This window comes from Hemibagrus wyckioides, linkage group LG10, assembly GCF_019097595.1.
Source record: "Hemibagrus wyckioides isolate EC202008001 linkage group LG10, SWU_Hwy_1.0, whole genome shotgun sequence".
NCBI lineage: Eukaryota > Metazoa > Chordata > Actinopteri > Siluriformes > Bagridae > Hemibagrus > Hemibagrus wyckioides.
The window spans coordinates 9,601,887-9,621,962 of NC_080719.1; the positions used below are offsets into that span (position 1 = coordinate 9,601,887).

The 20,076-nt window shown below is 36.9% G+C and overlaps 1 protein-coding gene across 4 annotated transcripts in view; it reads left to right on the top strand.

The window, feature by feature from the left end:
• adamts17 (ADAM metallopeptidase with thrombospondin type 1 motif, 17) overlaps positions 1-10,957 on the top strand; it is a 145,995-nt gene extending 135,038 nt beyond the window's left edge. For 3 of the 4 annotated variants that reach the window (XM_058401858.1, XM_058401856.1, XM_058401860.1), the window contains 2 exons: positions 6,807-6,984; positions 8,214-10,957. In XM_058401858.1, coding sequence (XP_058257841.1) covers positions 6,807-6,984; positions 8,214-8,365 — 330 coding nt within the window. In that variant the 3' untranslated portion in view covers positions 8,366-10,957. The remainder of the gene's footprint in view (positions 1-6,806; positions 6,985-8,213) is intronic. The other variant, XM_058401857.1, reaches the window with a different exon arrangement.
• Positions 10,958-20,076: the final 9,119 nt, after the last annotated feature.

Genomic DNA, 20,076 nt, shown 5'->3' on the forward strand with positions numbered 1-20,076 from the left:
ATTTCATTATGTCCTCAAGATAAGCAGTGTCTCCAATTATGATGTTCCTCCGATATCATTTGTGGGGGGACAGAAATCAGATCTCAGGGGAAGGTAGAACAGTGCAGCAGCACCACTACTCACTCTGTGAACTTTACTTAAAATAAGAATCTACCAAGGTGTCATGATTGTGCCGCCTGTTCTTGCATAGCAGAGGGGTTGTCAGGTAATGATACTCATGGACAAACAGAATTAAAGCACATGGCTTCATACAATGTTTTAATTAATTTGTGTTGTTTTACTGCCGTCAGCTTCGGCCATTCTTATGTTTGGTCATTGGGTTTTTTTTTATAAAAGTGAAGCAATGCTGTCATGCCACTAGTACATACAAAATACATACAGTGTTGCGTAAATAGATGTTCGTTCTTGCAACACAAACCCATCACTTATGATACACTTCTAGTAGGAATTCAGGTTATAATAATAATAATTATCTCATTTATTATATTCACATGTATAACAACAACAACAACAACAATCAAATAAATAAATTAATAATAATAATAATAATAATATGCAACAGTATTTATTTAATATTCTTATATTTTTACCTTATGTTACTTGATTGTCCTTCATAACTACTGTTGCTGGAAATGTATGAGACTTGATATAAAGCATTACCAATATATATATATATATATATATATATATACACACTGTATATATATAAAAAATAATAATAATATTCAATCTACCACTGACATTTTTAATGTTTGACTGTCTTAGCAGTTAACTCGTTTTACATGACATACATATTCATTATTCTGGAAGGTGCAATAAAATAGAACTGTGTACAAAATATAAGCAGATGAAATGTATGAGGATTTGTTTTTATATGTCTGGTGTAGTGACAGTTTATTCAGAGCACTGCTAAGCATTACTTAGCCTACGCTTTTGCAGAAACAGGAAATGTGTAGGCTGTTATTACAGTGAAGAAGGTAACACCTACACTATAAGGAACTATATGAAAACCCTCAATAAGACAATAATAAGGTGCTAACTGCTGTATTTACCTCTTATATAACAAATAATCAAATCACCAAGTTAATTTCCATGGTAGAGTGTGTAGACATGGAGTCATATGTAGGATTTTCTTTTTTATCTCTCACTCAGTTACTGATACAAATCAGTTATTGTTTTTATTATTACAGTAATGAGCTGTTCCACACAACTGTACACCATACTGGTTAAATCATATTAAGAAGATTATACTTTACATTAGATTAAATGAAGGCAGTTAGAGCCACCATGAGTGTGTTGTTGTTGGCTGCTAGTTTTTCATCATTCCTTGCTGTAGTTATTTACACCAGCATTATTTGTGCTAAATGTAAGCTTTTTTTAAATATAAGTATGTTTATGAAGCTATATTATGGATCCACCTATATAAACATAACCCTTCTTTTATAACCCTTGGACATTTTCAATAAAAAAACAATAAAGTGAGATCAAGCACCATGTTCCTGTCCATGGTAAAGTTTTGAGACATTTCATCACTCTCTGCCTTTGGGAGAACAGTTTAATATAAGCTTTTATGAGCAGAGTTTGGGGCTAAAGGCCAGCAGGAGCCTTGGGCTTGTCCTGCTTGTGGTTACAGCTATACTTTCCAAACACAGTTCAGAGTGACGAACCTCAGAAAATGAGGATTATGTTCCTTCAGTGCTGTGAGCACTGGAGCATGGTTTAGTTTTCATCCACCGCAGATGGAGGAGGTGCAGACAGTGACCAGAGACCCGGTGATCCCAGGCAAGGTCAAGAGGGACGGAGCTCTGGTTTCACATTAAGGTAAAGGCTGTGGTTTCAGGTCAATGAGGCTTGGGGAAGATTAAGTTAGCATACTGAGATCTGGTTCACACTTTTGATTGAAATTTCTGTTGTTTGGAGGTGAGGAAATTGAAGATGGGAAGTCATATAGCTGTTAATTTAGCACTCAGTAGCTAAACTGGACTATAGCTGGATCAGCCTTTTGCTGAAAATGTGATTCATTTTGACAAGTAGGTCATGGAAGGGGTGGAAGTTCTGGTCTTTGGTGGTCATAAATGTGGTCATCATGCGCCTCCTATTTCCTCCTGCCTCCGAAATTCCTGCTGGTGAATGGGCTGTACTTAATTACCACTAGGAGGGAATGGGTGTATAAATGACTGGCATCCCATCTGAGGTGGTATTCCCAACTCCTGCCCAGTGTTTCTGGGATAAGCTCTGGATCCACCATGAAGATAAATAGTGTAAGTCTGTGATGTAATAGCCTAGTGGTTAAGGTGTTGGATTACTTATTAGAAGGTTGTGAGTTTGAATCCCAGGTCCATCAAGCTGCCACTGCTGGACCCTTGAGCAAGGCCCTTAACCCTCAATTGCTCAGTTGTATTAAAAAATGTAAGTTTCTTTGGATAAGATTGTCTACCAAATGCTATGAATGAATGAACAAATTAATGTTGATAGTGGTTGTGTGTCTTCTACATTTAATTGTTTTATTTAATTGTTCTTTTGAATTCCTGGGGACATATGTGGATAACTGCACTCCACAAATTATCTTAATAAACCCAAGCAGATTATTCTCATGATAGATTAAGACAGGTTAACCCAAGTGACAAGTCTGAATGACTCGGTGTGGTTCTGCACACTTTGTGGTATATTGCATGCATTCAGCCCAATGGAGCTATGAAATCTCTTCTCTTCTTGGATGATCCTCTTTTTGTTTTTTTTTTGTTTTTTTTGGAATGCAGTGTTTGTCCAATTATGTGAAACACATTGTGAGTGCTGGCAACAGATGACAAAATTAGATGCTACATTTGTCAACTGGATGGTAGGTTGAATTTGGTTAAATTCTGCCAGCAAAATTATGTCACACCAATCAGGCAACTTGTGCTATTTTTCCAGTCTGTGCATTGTTCACAAAAAGAGTTTGCAATTAAATCTGGCTATGAGCCTGGGGTTCTCAGTGCTATTTACTGGCAAAAATGGTTTTGTACAGTGTGATGGGTGAGCCCTAAATAGTTTACTGTTTATTTTACATGATTCAAACGATGAATATAATCATCTTACCATTACCACCATACCACCAAAAACACTCACATCAAAAGACTGTGAACATTTTGTTATAAAGCTTTAAGCATGTTTGTTAGACCTGTCATTGAAGCAGTATGAAATTTGCATGTCATTGTCAATTAGGCGGGATCAGAACTCAACTACACCAATTTAAATCCCTTTTAATTGCTAACAACATGCATTAATACAAAGCAACTTTACAGAAATCTGAATAAAGGTTTAGATGCCTAATGAGCAAGCAAGAGACAAGAGCACTACAGAAAAAAAAGTTCCTGAGATACTTGAGAAAGAAATCATCAGAGGAACCAAACTTTAAAGGGAAGTCATCTTTTTCTGCATGACATTGGATAGTTGGATTATTAGCAATTATTCATCTAAAACGGCATACTATAAAGTCAAACAGTACTAAGTGTGTTGCTCAGTATGAGAATATTGTGAATTAAGGTCTTGGCAAAGGAGAGTGTGTACAGTATGTTTACAGCAGCAGTTCTTTGATACAAATTTATAGCGTCCATGTGCCATTATTTACTGAAGCATGGCTTGGGCATAAACTGTTGGGGAAGTGTAAATAATTAGAGTGTCCATGTGTGACCATCAACAGTAGCCGAAACAATTCCTCTTAATGCATGGTTTGTTAGCATTTTGGCTGTAGTAGAAGTCTAATGAGGAAATTTTAATGCAACTTTACATAGTTCTCTGAATCAATCCATTCAGGTTTTTTAGCATTGTACATGGCAATTTCCATTTAGGGGAATGAACATAATTTCACATACAAAACCTCACTCTTAAAAGCAAATGTAAGCAGACCAACAAGTCAGAAAAAAGAAAATTAGCTCTTTCACAGCAAGTCAAACAATCTTATAAGGACAGCCAGATTTGCCCCAAGGGGCCAATGTTTGCCAACCCCAGTATAGAGCAATACCTGCTGTTTAATGCACAGCATTTGTCTTGTACAGCATTTCCAAACCCTATTGGGTTCATCCTGACTAAAAGCCCTGAGAATTTTAAAGCAGTAATGTATCCCAGAAGTGCAGTGCTCTACCTTTGAAAAACTGAACCTGGGCTTGAGATCAATGGAACAGACATTTTATAGAAAGTGCCACGGTGCTATGCCACTTCTGCTTATAAACACATTGAGAAGTATGACTGCAATGATCTACACTCACACACTGCAACCTTTCAGCTGGCTTACTCGAGTCTCTGTGTTCTCTGGGTGTTTTTATATCGGGGAGAGCGATACACATCCAGCATGCTGAATTGAGATTGACCAGCCCGCTGTGGCTTATAAAAGTGGAAGTATTCCACATTGAAAAATGAGGCTTGTGTGGGGACATGCACATTTACAAATGGATTTGTTTAGATTATACAGATTATGTGTCACCGCTCAAATGAACAGTCTGTGTTTGTAGAGTTTTCTCTGTAGTTTGGCTGTACAAGTCACTATTATCCAGACTGGACTCTGTGGAGTTCATTATTATATCTATATGCACAGAGAAGATTATTTGTGTTCAAGACATTGATTCTGAGACTTGTATTTGTCAATGGCTCAAACTCTTACTAACATACTGTATGATACTATATGATGTAAGTTTATTGAAGGTTTCTTCTCTAGTAAACTGCTGTATGGACATATTGCAGACTGTCAGCTCTGCAAAAATAACTAGAGATACTATAGTATCTTTCTGCAATATAGCTAACCTTATAAAACATCTTTATGGAATTTAAACACACCTTTCATTGAGAGTGCAAGGGCAGCTGACCTGAGAATACAAAGCGAGCATGGTCAATAAAAGTGAGAAACCATATCCACACAAAGGAACACTATACAGCCAGAAGTATTTGGACACCTGAACATCACAACCAGGTGTCTGTTGAACATCCCTTTCTAAAACAATGGGCATTAATATTGCATTGGTTCCCATTTGCTTTTTGTAACAGCCTCCATTCTTCCGGGAAGTATTAGCTGTAGATTTTGGAATTGTGTGGATTTGTATGCATTCAGCCTTAAGAGCTGAATAGTTGTTCAGTTGGTCACTGATGTAAGACAAGAAGGCCTGGTGCTCAAGTCAGCATTTCAGATCAGTCCAAAAGTGTTAGCCACTTGAGATCTTTCACATCAACATCAGCAAACCATGTCTTGATGGATCTTGCTTTGTGCACAGGGGTATTGTCTTGCTCAACTATGTTTCGGCTATGAGGAAGAAACCTACAGAGAAAGTAGACTCTAACTATCCATCTGTCCATCCTTTTCTGTATAATTTGTCCTACACTGGGTCACAAAGGACCTGGAGTTTATCCTAGGGGACCTGGGGTACGAACTCGTCGCAGGGCACAATAGCAAACACACCCAGTCATACACTGCAGACAATTTAGAGATTCTGTTCAGCCTACAACATATGTCTCTGGATGCGGAGAGGAAAATGGGGTATCCAGTACAACATCAGTATAACTCTGTGCAAAAACAGGGTGAAGGTGGGAATCAAACCCCCAGCTCTGGAGGCCATCATGGCCTTCAAGTGTGAATACAAATTAAACATTATTATTCATTATAAAGGTGCAGATTTTATACTGGAGTGTTTGTTTAACCAGCTGCCACGTTGTGTAAAATTGTTAATTGCATATTTTTCTGCTTCTCTCCATATTTGTCTGTTTATCTGACTCAGCTTGGTGGTCTGGTTTTCCATCTGAAACCGTTCAACCTTTTGCACTAGAGACATCAACATGTTTGTTGTTTGAACCTGAATTTCTCACTAATGTATTTCTATTATATTCTGCTCTATGTGGATAAATATAAAAGGCTATGTTTGGACATAATTGGGTCTGCAATTGTTTTATTTTTTATTTTTTTTTATATCTGATTGACACAATATATTAAGCCTCAGCCTTGGGTCCCTAGACCCTAACTCCTTTTCAGCTCATGAATACATTCAGTTTAATCAGTGGGCTTTTAATATTTTTTGCAGTCTTCACTATGTTTGTTTCAACTCTCTAAGGTCACAGTGTGTGATTTTGATGGATGGGGAATGGATGTTTAATTGACAAAATTAATTAGCCTGCAGTTTAAGGTCCTCAGTGAATTTTTAATGCATTTACAAAAAGCCAGCAAACTCTATTGGATCAAAATTTAATTGGCTTATTATGCATTAATTGCTCATCTTTGTTTAGATCTGCCAAGATGTAAGATTAATGGAATCTGTTCCAGGTCTGTGAATGTGCATGTGTATTAGAATGTCCTGGAATAAGCTGATTGAGTTTAGCAAATATGTTACGTGTGAATAAAGCCTCATTGGGGAGTTGGTGGAGTGCGTGCTTTGACAAGCACACTCATTCTGACATTTCATAACCTGTGTCTCTCAGAGGAAGTCCGGTGATGCATTATTCAAGAGACATTTGTTAAATAGTAACCAAACAGCAAAGACATGTTAATTCATGAAAAAAAAAAATCTACATACCAGTATAATATTTTGTTCAGATTATTTTTTTAAAGTATGCAAGCCTTTACATGGGATCAAGATAAGGTCTCTTAGAACAAAGATTCCCAACCACTAGGCTGTGGGTTGTGTAGTACCACACCACAATCAGACAGTGAGGGCATAGACAGCTGTTTAAGATCTTCTGCTTCAATGCTAACATTTTTTTTTCATCCTGTATTGTCAGAACTAAATTAATTGTAATGTGTTATATCTAGCTGTATAGCTTATTGGTAACCTGTCTTGTCTTTTCAGTGCTCATCTTCCTGTGGGCGGGGGCTTCAGTCCCGTGTGGTCCAGTGCATGCACAGAGTGACTGGTCGCCATGGCAGCGACTGTCCCACAGTCCTAAAGCCACCAGCATACAGGCAGTGTCATCAGGGGGCATGCAATGACAAAGTTAATGTCAACACTATAACTTCACCAAGACTGGGTAAGAAAACCACTTCCTACAACTGTAGCTATATTTGTAAAGACCACATTCCACCCACCTTAACCTTTAAAAAGTTTTGCCTTCAACCAGCCAGAGACCTTAATGTCGGATGAATATTCATAAATATTAACCCTGTGGTCCAGGGTTTTGCTTAATTGTTGATAACAAATATGGTAAATTCATATAATGTGTAGGTGGTCTTTTTGTAATAAAAAAAAGAAAGAAAGGAGAAGGAGGCAGACAAAGCAAAACGAAGTAAAGGTCATTCCCTGCTCTGAGATGTTTTACACAGATCAGAGAACACAAGAGAGAGAAGAGGGAGGTTTTGGGGAAATCCTCAAACGATGCAAGGGTGTCTTTAGGAAACAAACCTAAAGGCTGCATTTATTTATTTTTTCTCGAGTTTTAACACTTATAAAACCAGCAACTTGTGCAGAACACATCTGGATGTACTGTTATTGGAGAAATTATCATCTTCACTTCCCAATGATTATTTTCCTATATATTATGTCCCTTTATATTTTAATCTTTGCATAGTCAGTGGAGGTGTTTTTCTCTAACATTTAAACACTTACATTACTTTCTGGCTGTGACATGACTGATTTATATGGTTTATATGAATGGTATAAACAGGGAATTGTAACAGCTCATATACAGGGGCTTGCATGGCAGATGTGCCACATAATTTAAGATTAATAATAAACAGGTTTACAAATTTTTTTAACAAAGTAAAGCGTATGATTGTTGATGCGTTGAGGTTTTTTAAAGGAGTCTCGATTGTCAGTGTTTTGTAGCAGTCACGGAGCTTTGTAAAGATTCCCAGAACATGAAAAAGGAGTTTTTAGGCTTTTAGGTTTCTCAGTAAAAGAACAAGCTGTGTTTTCTGAGTGTGTGTGAGTGAGAGCGATAGAAAGAGACAGAGAGAGAAAGTAAGAGAAGAAGAACGAGAAGAGGACTTGAGGGAACGATTGTTTCATCTGTAACATAAGTGACAACAGAAACTTGACTTGTGAATATTCCACAGCATTAAATCTAACTATACACTATTAAAAATAAAACGTTGTTTTGTTTATTATTAAATTAAACATAGTAATTTTTGTCAAAAATTGCTAAGGGTATTATCAGACCATCACACTTAGATATAGTATCTTTAATGTAAAGAGTTAACAGGCATAATTAAATATTTTCTGAAACGTCTTTTTGTCCCGTTCTTGTATTCTTTCCAACAGCAGCACTGACGTATAAGTGTACAGGAGATCAGTGGACGGTGTACTGTCGTGTGATTCGGGAGAAGAACCTGTGCCAGGACATGCGCTGGTACCAACGCTGCTGCCAAACTTGCAGAGACTTTTACGCCAGCACAATGTCCCGCGAAAGTTAATGAGCCTGGCACTTCTTCCCACGTAGCAGCTTAATTGTTTATTTTTTTTATGTCCTCTTTTTGTACTGTCATAAATGACACTGTGTATATTGTTATTAAGGATTATTGGATTTTAACGCAGAAACCGGTCAATTGATGCACATGTCAGATCTTTCAAATGGGATGTTGAAACGTTTAAGGTTTTGACTTGAAAATGGTGCAAAAGGTCTATGACTTTTCTTTTTTTTTAATTGTTTTGCTGTAAACCAAAGTTGAAAATATTGGAGGCCATTAGAGACTTCTTCAGCGAAGCAGCTTGGCTGTTGTACAGTAAGCTGACCATTTAGGAAATTGGGCTTACGTTGCTTTCTAAAAGCCACTGGTTGGCCAGTAATCCCAGAACTGAGCAATGGCACATTTTTGTCATTTTGGTATCCTAACCACATATTCGTTTTGTTATCGTTTATTTCTTCCAGAGGTTCATAAAGTGCCTTAACGAGATTATATGATCTAGAAAGTCATGGTTTATGGGGCCTGTTGCACCCCATAATCTATGGCACAAGCCATGGCTGTCATCTCTAACGCCTAAATAGGTCATAGCAAAGAGAGCAAGGACTTTACACCAACTAAATGTTGGTGCAAGGACTTTACACCAACTAAATTACACCAACTAAGTGTATGCCTAAGAGCAAATAATACTAACCTTTTCTGTGAACATCTACATGAAAAGATACTTAGCAATATTGCTAATGCTTCATACATACAGAAGTGGCAACACCTATAGATTTGACCCTTTGAAGTGGCAGAGAGCTACACTTTTCTGCTCTTTTAGATAATGGAATCATCAGGCCCAATATATAAGACATTTTACAGAATGTACTTTTTCTGAATCATTTTATCAAGGTGAAGTTTGACCTATGGTTTTACAAGTTTCTGTCTTGTGAGCCAAGTGGGCGGGACTGAAATTAGAAGGGAGGAGCTTCTTATTCTTAAGTAGCAAATCAGACCTTTCGCTTTCCTACAAAAAAAAAATGAAACAAAAAAAAAGTCGTCTCGTCCACCAGTATAATCTTTTTGTGGTAAAATTCTGTGTTTTTTTTTCTGTCTGCTTGCTGGAATTTTCTTGTTAGCAATGTCGGCACTTCTGCACATAAATACACTACAGATTACTCAAAGCTTATCTTCTAAATCCTGCAACCAAACCAGGACTGCAACACTGCACATGCAGCAATAGGAACCAAAACAAGTGTTCAGAGTCACAGCAGGGACTCTAGAGGAGGTTAGACCTCAAGGTTTATTAAAACATCGCTAGGTTTTAACACGCAGGATGTGTGAGAAATGGACATTAATATAGACTACAGGTTCCCTGAGTTCTCCAGGGAGTGGTGTTCTCCTGGAGCAGGGTTGGGAGCCTGGGATATACTGTACACAATATTCTCAGTTTAAGAAAATGTAAACATTATAAGCTGTAGGAAAAACAGCGAATGTGCAAATTTGCTGTTTCTCATCATCATAACCTGTGGATCTTCTCCAGCAAAAACACCAGTGTGACATACACGGTTCAATGTTTTGGTAACTTGTTTGTTTGTTTTGTTTTTTATGGAATTTTACACGTTCATTGACATTTATTCTACTATAATGAGTTTCCCCGTTATTGCACTGCAGGTAATGTTTTAAAAGGTTAAAAGAGTAAGAGCAATCGTCTAATGACTAGACCAAATCTTTTTTTCGCAAAATTGGTCGAACACACCATTTGACTCCAGTCTTTCCATGGCTACAGGATTAACACAGATTTATTTAACTATATTCATACTTATTTTTACAGCTTAATGGTTCGTCATCCTAAAACATTCGTTTCAACATATTTTCCTTTTGTATTTCTTGATTTTTTTAGAAAGTACTGTTAATATTAGGTATTTTTCAATAAGAACATTGCACATTTGTTGGCATATTGTAAGAAAAGTGGATACCACTTTTTATATTTCCAGGAGTCATGCTCAAAACATTTATTTTTCCTTTTCTCGTTGGGCACAATTATGAAACAAAACGAGCAGGTATTATAACTTTCAATAACTGCTGATGACACCATCAGTAAAGTGTTTAGAACTGGTTATAAGCTCACATGCAGGCTACATTACTTTGGTGTAAAATGTGAACTTTCCAGGTTTTTACACTACACAAAGGTCCCTGTGTGTGTGTGTGTGTGTGTGTGTGTGTGTGTGGGTGTGTTTTTAGATACCTTGGCCCCTGTTTTCTCAGGCAGTACAGGGTTCATTTGGTGCTAGACAAATTTCACTACTGTGGAATTCAACATTTTTGTCCTGTTTCTCTCATGATTGTTCTTCAATATGTATTTTCTGACTCATATGTTTTTTTTTTGATGATTATTTAATACTAAAATGTAGCTACCTTACTATTTCAGAGATTTCAGCCCAGTGGTGCAAATTGCTTCATTTACTGCTATGGTGCAGATATGCGTATATATTCCAGTACTGTATGTCTTTAGTTGCACATGATGGTACATAATCTGCATTTTTTATTTTGATGGTGCTGATTTGACTACAAGTGTTTAAATGGTTATACAAAAATAAATTAATCTTATAACACATGAAACTGTTTTACATTTCATAAAGCAAATGCACATTGAATGAATCCGTAGTCCCATTTATAAGCAATGAAAACTTTACTATAGGTTTCTGTTGTGTCTATATTTAAACTCATTTCAGACAAATACCAAGAAAATTCCCAGACACTTTTACCCCAAATGTAGTAAATCATCCATGAAATGTTTGGTGTCTGTTATTTGATTATTTATTTGAATTTTTCACTGGTTCTACAAAGACTGATGGAAATCTATCTTTTCCACAGTTATTTATTTCTTCTTTTAAATAATGTCATACAGATTTGCTGGTGTGGTTTTGGGACACAGTTATAACATACTTTAATCTATAAAGAAAAAAAGCTTCTGTGTAGCTGGACACGGTAACATAATAGGCAAAACAATCATGTACAATCAGAATCACTTTTTGTCTTGGTGTATTTTGGTATCCTTCCACTCCCCAGGCACCAGTTCCCAAAGTTTGAAATTGGAGCTGTGAGAGAAAGCCAGAAGTTACGTAAGAAAGAAGTGTCCAGACAATAATGGAGGGTGAAGAGCACTTATTTTTATTATTATTATTATTATTATTATTATTATTATTATTATTATTATTATTATTACTTTTATTCTTAAAACTATCCACCCTCTGAACATTTCCACAGATACTGTTCTGTACTGTTACAGGTCTTCTCCAGCATGTCTCTATCAGCTTTGCACATCTGGATGCTGATAGTTTTGCCCATTCTTCTTGGCAATAATGCTGTCAGTTTGGATCGTGAACATAAACTTTCAAGTGGAATTGAGGTCTGGGCTTTTTCTGGGGCATTTGAACACATTCTTGGTTTTGAAGCACTCCAGTGTAACTTTGGCAGGATGTTTAGAGCTTTTGTCCTGCTGGAAGGTGAATCTCTGCCCCAGTTGCTTGCAGACTGGAAAAGGGTTTTCTTAAAGGATTGCCCTCTATTTTTCTTCATCCATCTTGCCCTCAACCTTGACCATTTTTCCAGTTTCTGCTGATAAAAAGTGTTCTCAGGGTAATGAGTGATGTTGGGAACTTGGCGCAGAAAATTCAACTTTTCCACATTTTCTGTGTCTCAGACATGCATTTTGGCAAACTCCAAGCGGCTAATGGCTTTCTACTTGCCACATGTTCTTTTGGAGAGTCTATGGTGCTATGGTTGTCATGTGAACAGCTTCTCCCATCTAAACTCTGGATCTCTCCAGCTCCTTCAGAGTTATTCTTGGCCTCTTGGTTGCTTCTCTGACTAATGGCCTCTTTACCTGGTCATTGACCTTTGATGGATAGCTACCTCTAGGCACAGTTGTGCTTGTGCCATATTCATTCTATTTTAATAATGGATTGAATGGTGCTCAATGGGATATATATATACAGTTAATTATGTGACTGCTGATGTTGCCCAATCTAATTTTGGCATTTCACTGCAACAGGGCAACTACATATTAAATTGTTTTAATAGTTTTGCACATTACATTGATTTCCCCACACAACATTTAGTATGAGAGACATTAATCTATATAGATGCATATAGATGCATTAAGTATAATCACAGTCAAGTCCATTTCAGTTCCAGGATGTAACACTACAAAATGTGGAAAGGTTGAATGGAGTGAGCACTGTATCTCACTTGTATCTGCTACTTATCACCAGGTAGAACAATTTATTAAATATGTTTTGTTTTCTCATAGAGTCTTTTTTTTTATTAAGCAAAATTCCTCACGCCTGCCTTAAACATTAGGATTCTCTAGCTAGCACTGCATCTGCTCGGTTTATTTCTTTCGTTTTGTGCTCTCCGAACAGTAAAACAGATCAATGTATTTTATTTTGCTTATTTTCATTTACTGGCTGAATGTTGAAGGCTACTAATAAGTGTCAATACTGACCTAGAGTAAACCTATTATTTAAGCAAGTTGCCATAGTCACAATCCACCATGAAATATCAGGAACATTGGGTTAGAACTTTGATTAAATTGTTGACTGGATCTATTTATAAAACAATCAAAAATAAAAAAAAAGACAACAAACCTGCTGTCCAATCAAAAACAGGTATATAGTCAGGACCACAACTGAAAATTATGAATATCCTACATATTTTACAAAATAATTTACTGTGAAATGACACTGCATGGCTTATTAATTTTCAATTATCGTCTCCAGATATTTTATTCAGTAACTATTATTAATTATTTACTAACTATAGTGAAATGAATAGAAAAGCTGTGAAGTCACAAGAGAAAGGTGCCACATATGAATTGTGGGAATTTAAAGGGTTAACAGTGTGCAAAGCAGTACATATGAACATTAATTTACATTTATGGTAATCCTGAGTGACTTACAATTGAGCAGATGAGGGTTTGGGGCCTTGCTCAAGGATTCAGTGGCAGCTTGGTGGTCCAATCTGTAGTCCAATGCCTTAACCACTGAGCTACCACTAACCCAGCTCATATATTTATCAGTACTTTAGCTGAGAAAGATTTTGACACTAAAAGAAGCATCCTTATACCGCCAAGCAGGTTTGGGCTGATTTAATACATTTGGTGTAATTTAGACTTAAGGTCTTTTTTTTAACGTTTAACATTTTTTAAATCAACAGTTTCCCTTCTCATAGACCTGTAGACAGTTTATAACTCACAGGGCTATTTTCCTCTTGATTACCTGCATGATTATCAGTATTTCATTTCAATTTTACTTCTAATTGCGTAGAGCGACCCAAATGAGATGCATGGTTCGTTTGGTATAAAATACAATCATATGCACCGGAAAATATTTAATAAGGTATCTATTACCATTAAAATGACATTACCCAGTGTGAAGAATCAACATGTTCCCACAGTTTATATTTGTATTCCGTTCATTTCTCCTTTCATGCTCAGTGCTGCTCTCTCACCATGGTGTTGAGAACACATAGTATGATATGCAAAGCAGTGAGCATGCTTATGACAAATGGCCATCTGGCTCTTTCTGTACCATGGTCAGCAGAGCAGATTCAGGATGACACTGAAGGACTTCATGAGAAAGAAATTTTCACCTTCAGGTGCCTGGCTCATGTATCATGCATGAACTTCTGTGGTTGCTTATATCCTACTGCATCACACTTATTTTTCTTTTCTTTTTTTTTCATCTTGCTGTGCCATACAGACATTAGCCTTGAAGCATTTGATGAGGTACAGTATTTTTTTCTAAAAAGCTATAATAAATTAAAAGCTGTTTCATGTGTGCAAATATCTAAAAAAAATAATTTATAGCACAAATCTCCAGACTGCAATAAACTAATCTAAGCATTCATTCGTATAAGACTGTATCTCAGTTCTCCATTCATGCTTCACTAGATACCAGATTACATTGCAAGATATTAATCATAGATTATATAGAGAGTTTGATATGCAAAAGAAGAACTAGATGTGTGATAGATGAGGGAGCGAGTGATGCACAATCTTTCCAAACATGCCACTTTATTACCTCTGGTTAATGTTTTGTAGCACTGAAAAAAGACTTTTTCCAAGCTCATATATAAGCTTAATTGAAATGTTCTGCTCTAAAGCATAAGGTATCTTGCACACAATGCCTTACATTAGTCAACTTCTCCTGTTAATTAGATTCGCAATTCTGCTCAGACTGTTTTGAATCACACATCACAGTTGCTTTTCCAGTTTCTGTTTAAACCCTTCACATAGTCAATACTTTGGAGAAAAAGAAGCTTATATAACCATCTAGTGTTCCTAATTGTAGCTGAATGCTAGAGGGAAAAAAAAAGAGGGTATTCTTTTCATTTCAGCCCTTCTAACAGAAAGTCCCAGCAGGCTGGCAGTCTCCACTGAGGTCAGTATTTTATCTTTTTATATGTCAAGTTTAGGGTTGATTATTTCACCTTGTTAGATATCACACCATCAGACAGATAGATACATTAGTACAGCTTTACCTTAGCCATGGGATTTACATATTTAAAGAAGCTGCATATACAGAGATTATTTGGGTTATGGTCCAGTGGTGGTCCCTTTCTATTAATGGTGGGTGTTGAAAGTGGCTACCAAATTGTGCATAGTATCAGATGGGCTACAGTCAGTAATTACACAAGTACAAAGTGTACTTTATGGTAGATGAACCTGATAGACTGGCTAGTGAGTGGAGATATAAAGTAGGTGTGCCTAATAAACAGGCATTTTACTGTATACATAATGTATAGGTACATACCACAACACCATTTTGCTAATGATTTTTTTTAAATTATTAAACAATATCATGGCTTGTATTGTATCTGTTTATACTTATGTTCTATGTTGCATGTAATGTAGTTATATTACTTATAACAGCCTTAAAGCCCCAAATTTCTCCTGGGGGAGTGACAACATCTGTCTGTCTATCCGTTCATCCATCCTTTAATCCAATGATTTCTTCTCAAGCTTCTTTCTCTTGAAGCTCTTGAGACAAAAAGATCTAGCTTGTCATTTTATTGAGAAAATGCAGAGCCCTTCTTTGGCCCCATGTCGTTACTTCTGAAGGTTACAAAGCGCTGACACTAAGGATTCTAAATTAGAATAGAATAAAAGCCTTCATTTGTCACATATACATTACAGCACAGTGAAATTCTTTTTTTCATATATCCCAACTATTTTTTTTTAGGTTGGGGTCAGGTTCAGCCATGATAGCTGAACCCTTCCCTGGTGTGGGATTTAGGTGGGATCCCACCTTTTTGTTATAATAAGCTGCAATCTCTCTTCTACTAAGGCTTTCTGTTAGATTTTGGAACATAGCTGCGGGGATTAGTGTTCATTCATGAGGTCAGGCACTGATGCCAAATGAGGAGGCTTGTGGTGCAAGGAGGCCGCAAGTGTCGTGGTTGAGGTCAGGGTTCTGTGCAGACCAATGCATCATCATAGACCTGTGCACAGGAGCATTGTCGTGCTGGAGCAGGTTTGGGTGCCTTAGAGTCAGTAATGAGAAAATCTATAACATTCTAGACAATTCCATTTACATTTACATTTGTGGCATTTGGCAGACGCTGTCTTCAAGAGCGATGTACAAAAGTGCTTTAAAGTCTCTATCACTGAATATATTAACACTGGTTCAATAGGTTACAGACTTAGGATATCATTAGCCTAAAAACTGAGTTGGTGTTTATTTATTTATTTATTTATTTTTTAAATATGTACATACAACATATAACAATACATAAAAACAGGGAAAAATAAGAGCTAGTTTAAGTGCTTCAGGAAGAGGTAGGTCTTTGGTTGTCATTTGAAGAGTCAGTGATTCGGCTGAATAGACATCTAGGGGAAGTTCATTCCACCACCTCGGTGCCAGAACAGAGAAGAGTCTAGATGCATACCTACCTTGTACCCTGAGAGACAGTGGGACCAGTCGGGCAGTGCTAGTGGATCTGAGGGAGCAAGGTGCAGTGCGAGGAGTAATAAGATCTTTGAGGTAAAATGGTGCTGGTCCATTCTTGGCTTTGTAGGCAAGCATCAGTGTTTTGAATCTGATGCGTGCAGCTGCCAGTGAAGGGAACGCAGCAGTGGGGTGGTGTGGGAGAACTTAGGCAAGTTGAAAACAAATCGTGCAGCTGCATTTTGGATCATTTGCAGTGGACAAATTGCATTCAGAGGAAGACCGGCCAGTAAAGAGGTGCAGTAGTCCAGTCTCGAAATGACCAGAGACTGAACAAGCACTTGAGTACCCTGTGTGGATAGAAATGGTCGAGTCCTTCTGATGTTGTACAGAAAAAACCGACATGAGCGTGTCACATTCAGGGTAGAGTATGAGTGTATGAATGTAGTGAGCAGTTGTCCATATACTTTTGGTCATATAGTGTATTCTATCATCTTTTTTGTCAAATGTCAGATTATCTTTGCTATTCTTCTATAGTCTAATTCTTGTTTCATCCAATCTGACAGCATCCTTCTTCAATGATATGAATAAAGTTAATCTAGCAATTCTAGGATTCAAATACAATAGCAAGATTAATGCGTGAAGCCCTCATCATCTCCTGAATTTCACCTGTGTAGCTCTATACACATTTGCTTTTGTCTTTCTGTGAATGGAGTGTGCAGAGGAGAATGATAATCTTCGAGATTGCGGGGTGACACAACACAGATCCTTGTTAAGATGTTGAGGTCTTCTAATAGAGGCTGTACATGATGGAGATGACATGAATCTATACATTTCTAAAGAGGGAAATGTCACCTCTGCATTGTAGACAGTAAATAACAGGTCAATGGAAACCTAACACCTATTCATCTGCAAAGTCTTAGCTTCATCATTTATTTAGAATTGCTGCTGGTTTTGTACAAATTTGGTACAAAGTATTATGGGTGGCAATTAGCTAAACTATAATCTGCCCCATACACAGTATTTCCTGATTAATAACACTAAGATCTATAAAACAAGCTCACTAGAACTACTTAAATGAATGTGTCATCAGCCTGGAAAAATCCTTCACATTGCCAAATGTTGACATTCATGTTATATAAATGTGAAAACCGCAGGATTTCCTAAGCTTATTTATATGTATCTGAACTAAAAGTATAATTTTTTGCATTTTAAGTTCGGCTACCCTGAAAAGTGACAAAGAAAAAAAATGTATTTAAAGCTTCCACTCTAATTCCCTTAAGACATACTTACAGTAACTAGCAATGTTTTAGACCTTTTCGACAGACTGTCTGTTTTTACTGCTGGATTTGTTAAACTTGGCTCCTTAGCTAACATGATCCCTTAGCAAAGGCAAAACTTTTATGGCGCTTAATATCACACAGGTATTGCATGGCGCGCTGCATTTACATTATTTTAATATGTGACACTTTCGGTTCAAATTAAATTGGTCATTGTCAGAACTGACCGATTGAACTTGTTCATATTTGGCCTGAAATCATCAGCTATCTGAACTGAAACGTTTTAGTATTCATTTTTTAAAACCTGTTCATGTTTTCTGGTCTTACAGAGCTTCTCCATCTCTAACTCTGCAGGGAAGGAGACTATAAAAGAATCTGACCTTTAACAGAGATAGCATTAATGCACTTCAGTCTTAATGCCCTTCATGACTGACAGACCTAAAGCCCTTAGATATTTTTGCCTTATTTTTCCATGCCTTGCACAAAAAATAGCTTGTGACTCAAGTTTGATTAATACATTTCCCATCTCTTTTCCTTTTTGTATCTCCCCATTAGCATCCCATTAAATTGACCTTTTTCATTGTAGCTTGAAGGCATCAGCAAATATCTACAGATATATCACTAAATATATGCCATATATCAGACACTCCATTTAGATCATTAGGGAGACAAAAAAAAAAAAGTCCTGAACTCATCCACATGGAATAACACATTCTGTGGTGAAGATGTGGTGTGCAAGTAAAACTGAAATTTATACATAACACTGACATACTGTATGTAGTAACACATCTTTATACAGTATAAACAAATATGTATGTCACTTGACTTGGGTGTTATAACACTTGTCATCCACAGCAAAGACAGCATTTCAGCTGCCATCTGTCTGAAATAAGTCATTATCAATGTTTGTGTTGGAATATGTAAGTTGTCATGAAAGGATTTGCTCCATGAACACACACATTAAGTGCAGTATTTCAAATAAATAATATAATTAATATAAATAATAATATTAAAAAAAAAAATACTTACTCTTCTCTTTTACTGTGCATGTACAGCTAGACATTTCAGTCATGACAAGCCTTGGAGTGAATTTAACGAGGGTTTATTGATGGGAATGTACTGCAGGTAGGTTCGGTCTTGCCAGATTAGATCTGCTATGCTGCTGCTGCTAAGAATTGCTCCATTGAACCTGCTCAAATGTAGAGATTTTAAGACATGCTGTTCCTAGAAGGTAAAATAACCCCCTATAGCTGATCTAAACATGAGGTACTGGAGAGGAGGAGGGTAAGGAACAAAATCTTTTGCTGTATGCTGGGGCAGAGCCTAGGAGTTTAGTTATTTAATTATTTAGTTATTTATTATTCAATAACATAAATTACATAGATGAAGAAGCACAACATATAGGCAATGTTGTCAGCTTCTACATAACCATTCAGTGAGAAGGTAAACTTACATGGCTAAAATTATATATTTTGAGGAAACTGTGGGAAAAAAGAATTTGGAGGTGTGAATTCACTGAAGCAGGCCAGAGGACTCGGAAGTAGTGTTCAGCAGGAAGGTTTTATTGAAGATCAGAACACACTGCTGTGGTACTGTAGTCATCGAGTCCAGTGAAAAGGAACATACGTTGTGTGGGCAGGCCTTGAAGGTGTGACAGTACAAAAGCCTAGAGGTGATACAATTAAACAACAGCCTCCAAGGGGAGGTAGACCTCACAGGTGTCAACTCCCTGGTATGACAAGGCAAAAGCCTGGAGATTGTACTCTTAAACCAAGCACTGAATGGCCCCCCAACTGTCAGCTAGTTTACAGTTCCTAATCACAATCTGGTTTGATCATTTGGTGGTGAGAGCCTGGATGTGTAAATGATTATTCAAAGAGTAATGTATGTTACCGTAGATTCTAGAGTGACCTCAAAATATGTTTTCCTACAGAGGGATTGTAAAAGTGATTTTAATCTTAGTGAAATTCAACCTTAGTGAGTTGGTCTGTTGTCAGAATACTTCCTCCCAATCGGCTATATTCAGAGTTGAACATGCAGGGGTTTCAATAATCTGTATGGACGGCTTAGAAAATCAGCTTCGGCACGTGCACAAACCCACTGTAAATACAAATAATTTTCCACTGTAAACATCGACAAAACTTTTGATTTAAGTCACCAACTCAAGTAATCCGAGTTGTAGCCCAAGTTGTAGCTAACGAAAGTTTTTTTCATGTCTAGTCATGACTGAATATTCATGATTGTTCCAGATTGCTGTTCTATAACAAGAAAGAAAAACACACTTGGCTATGAAATGGCCAGCATTGTTCTGTCGATGCATGATAGTTGACTTGATACTTCCTTCTATGTGGTGCATTTTAACCTTTCTGAAGTGCAGCAGTATAAATCTCTGATAATAAGAGCATTATGGTGAAGTGCAATTTTTTTGTTCTTTTATCTCTGATAAAATAAGAACAAGTTGCAGCCATCTGACTCATAAACAAATGCATTAGGCTTGATAATACTGGCA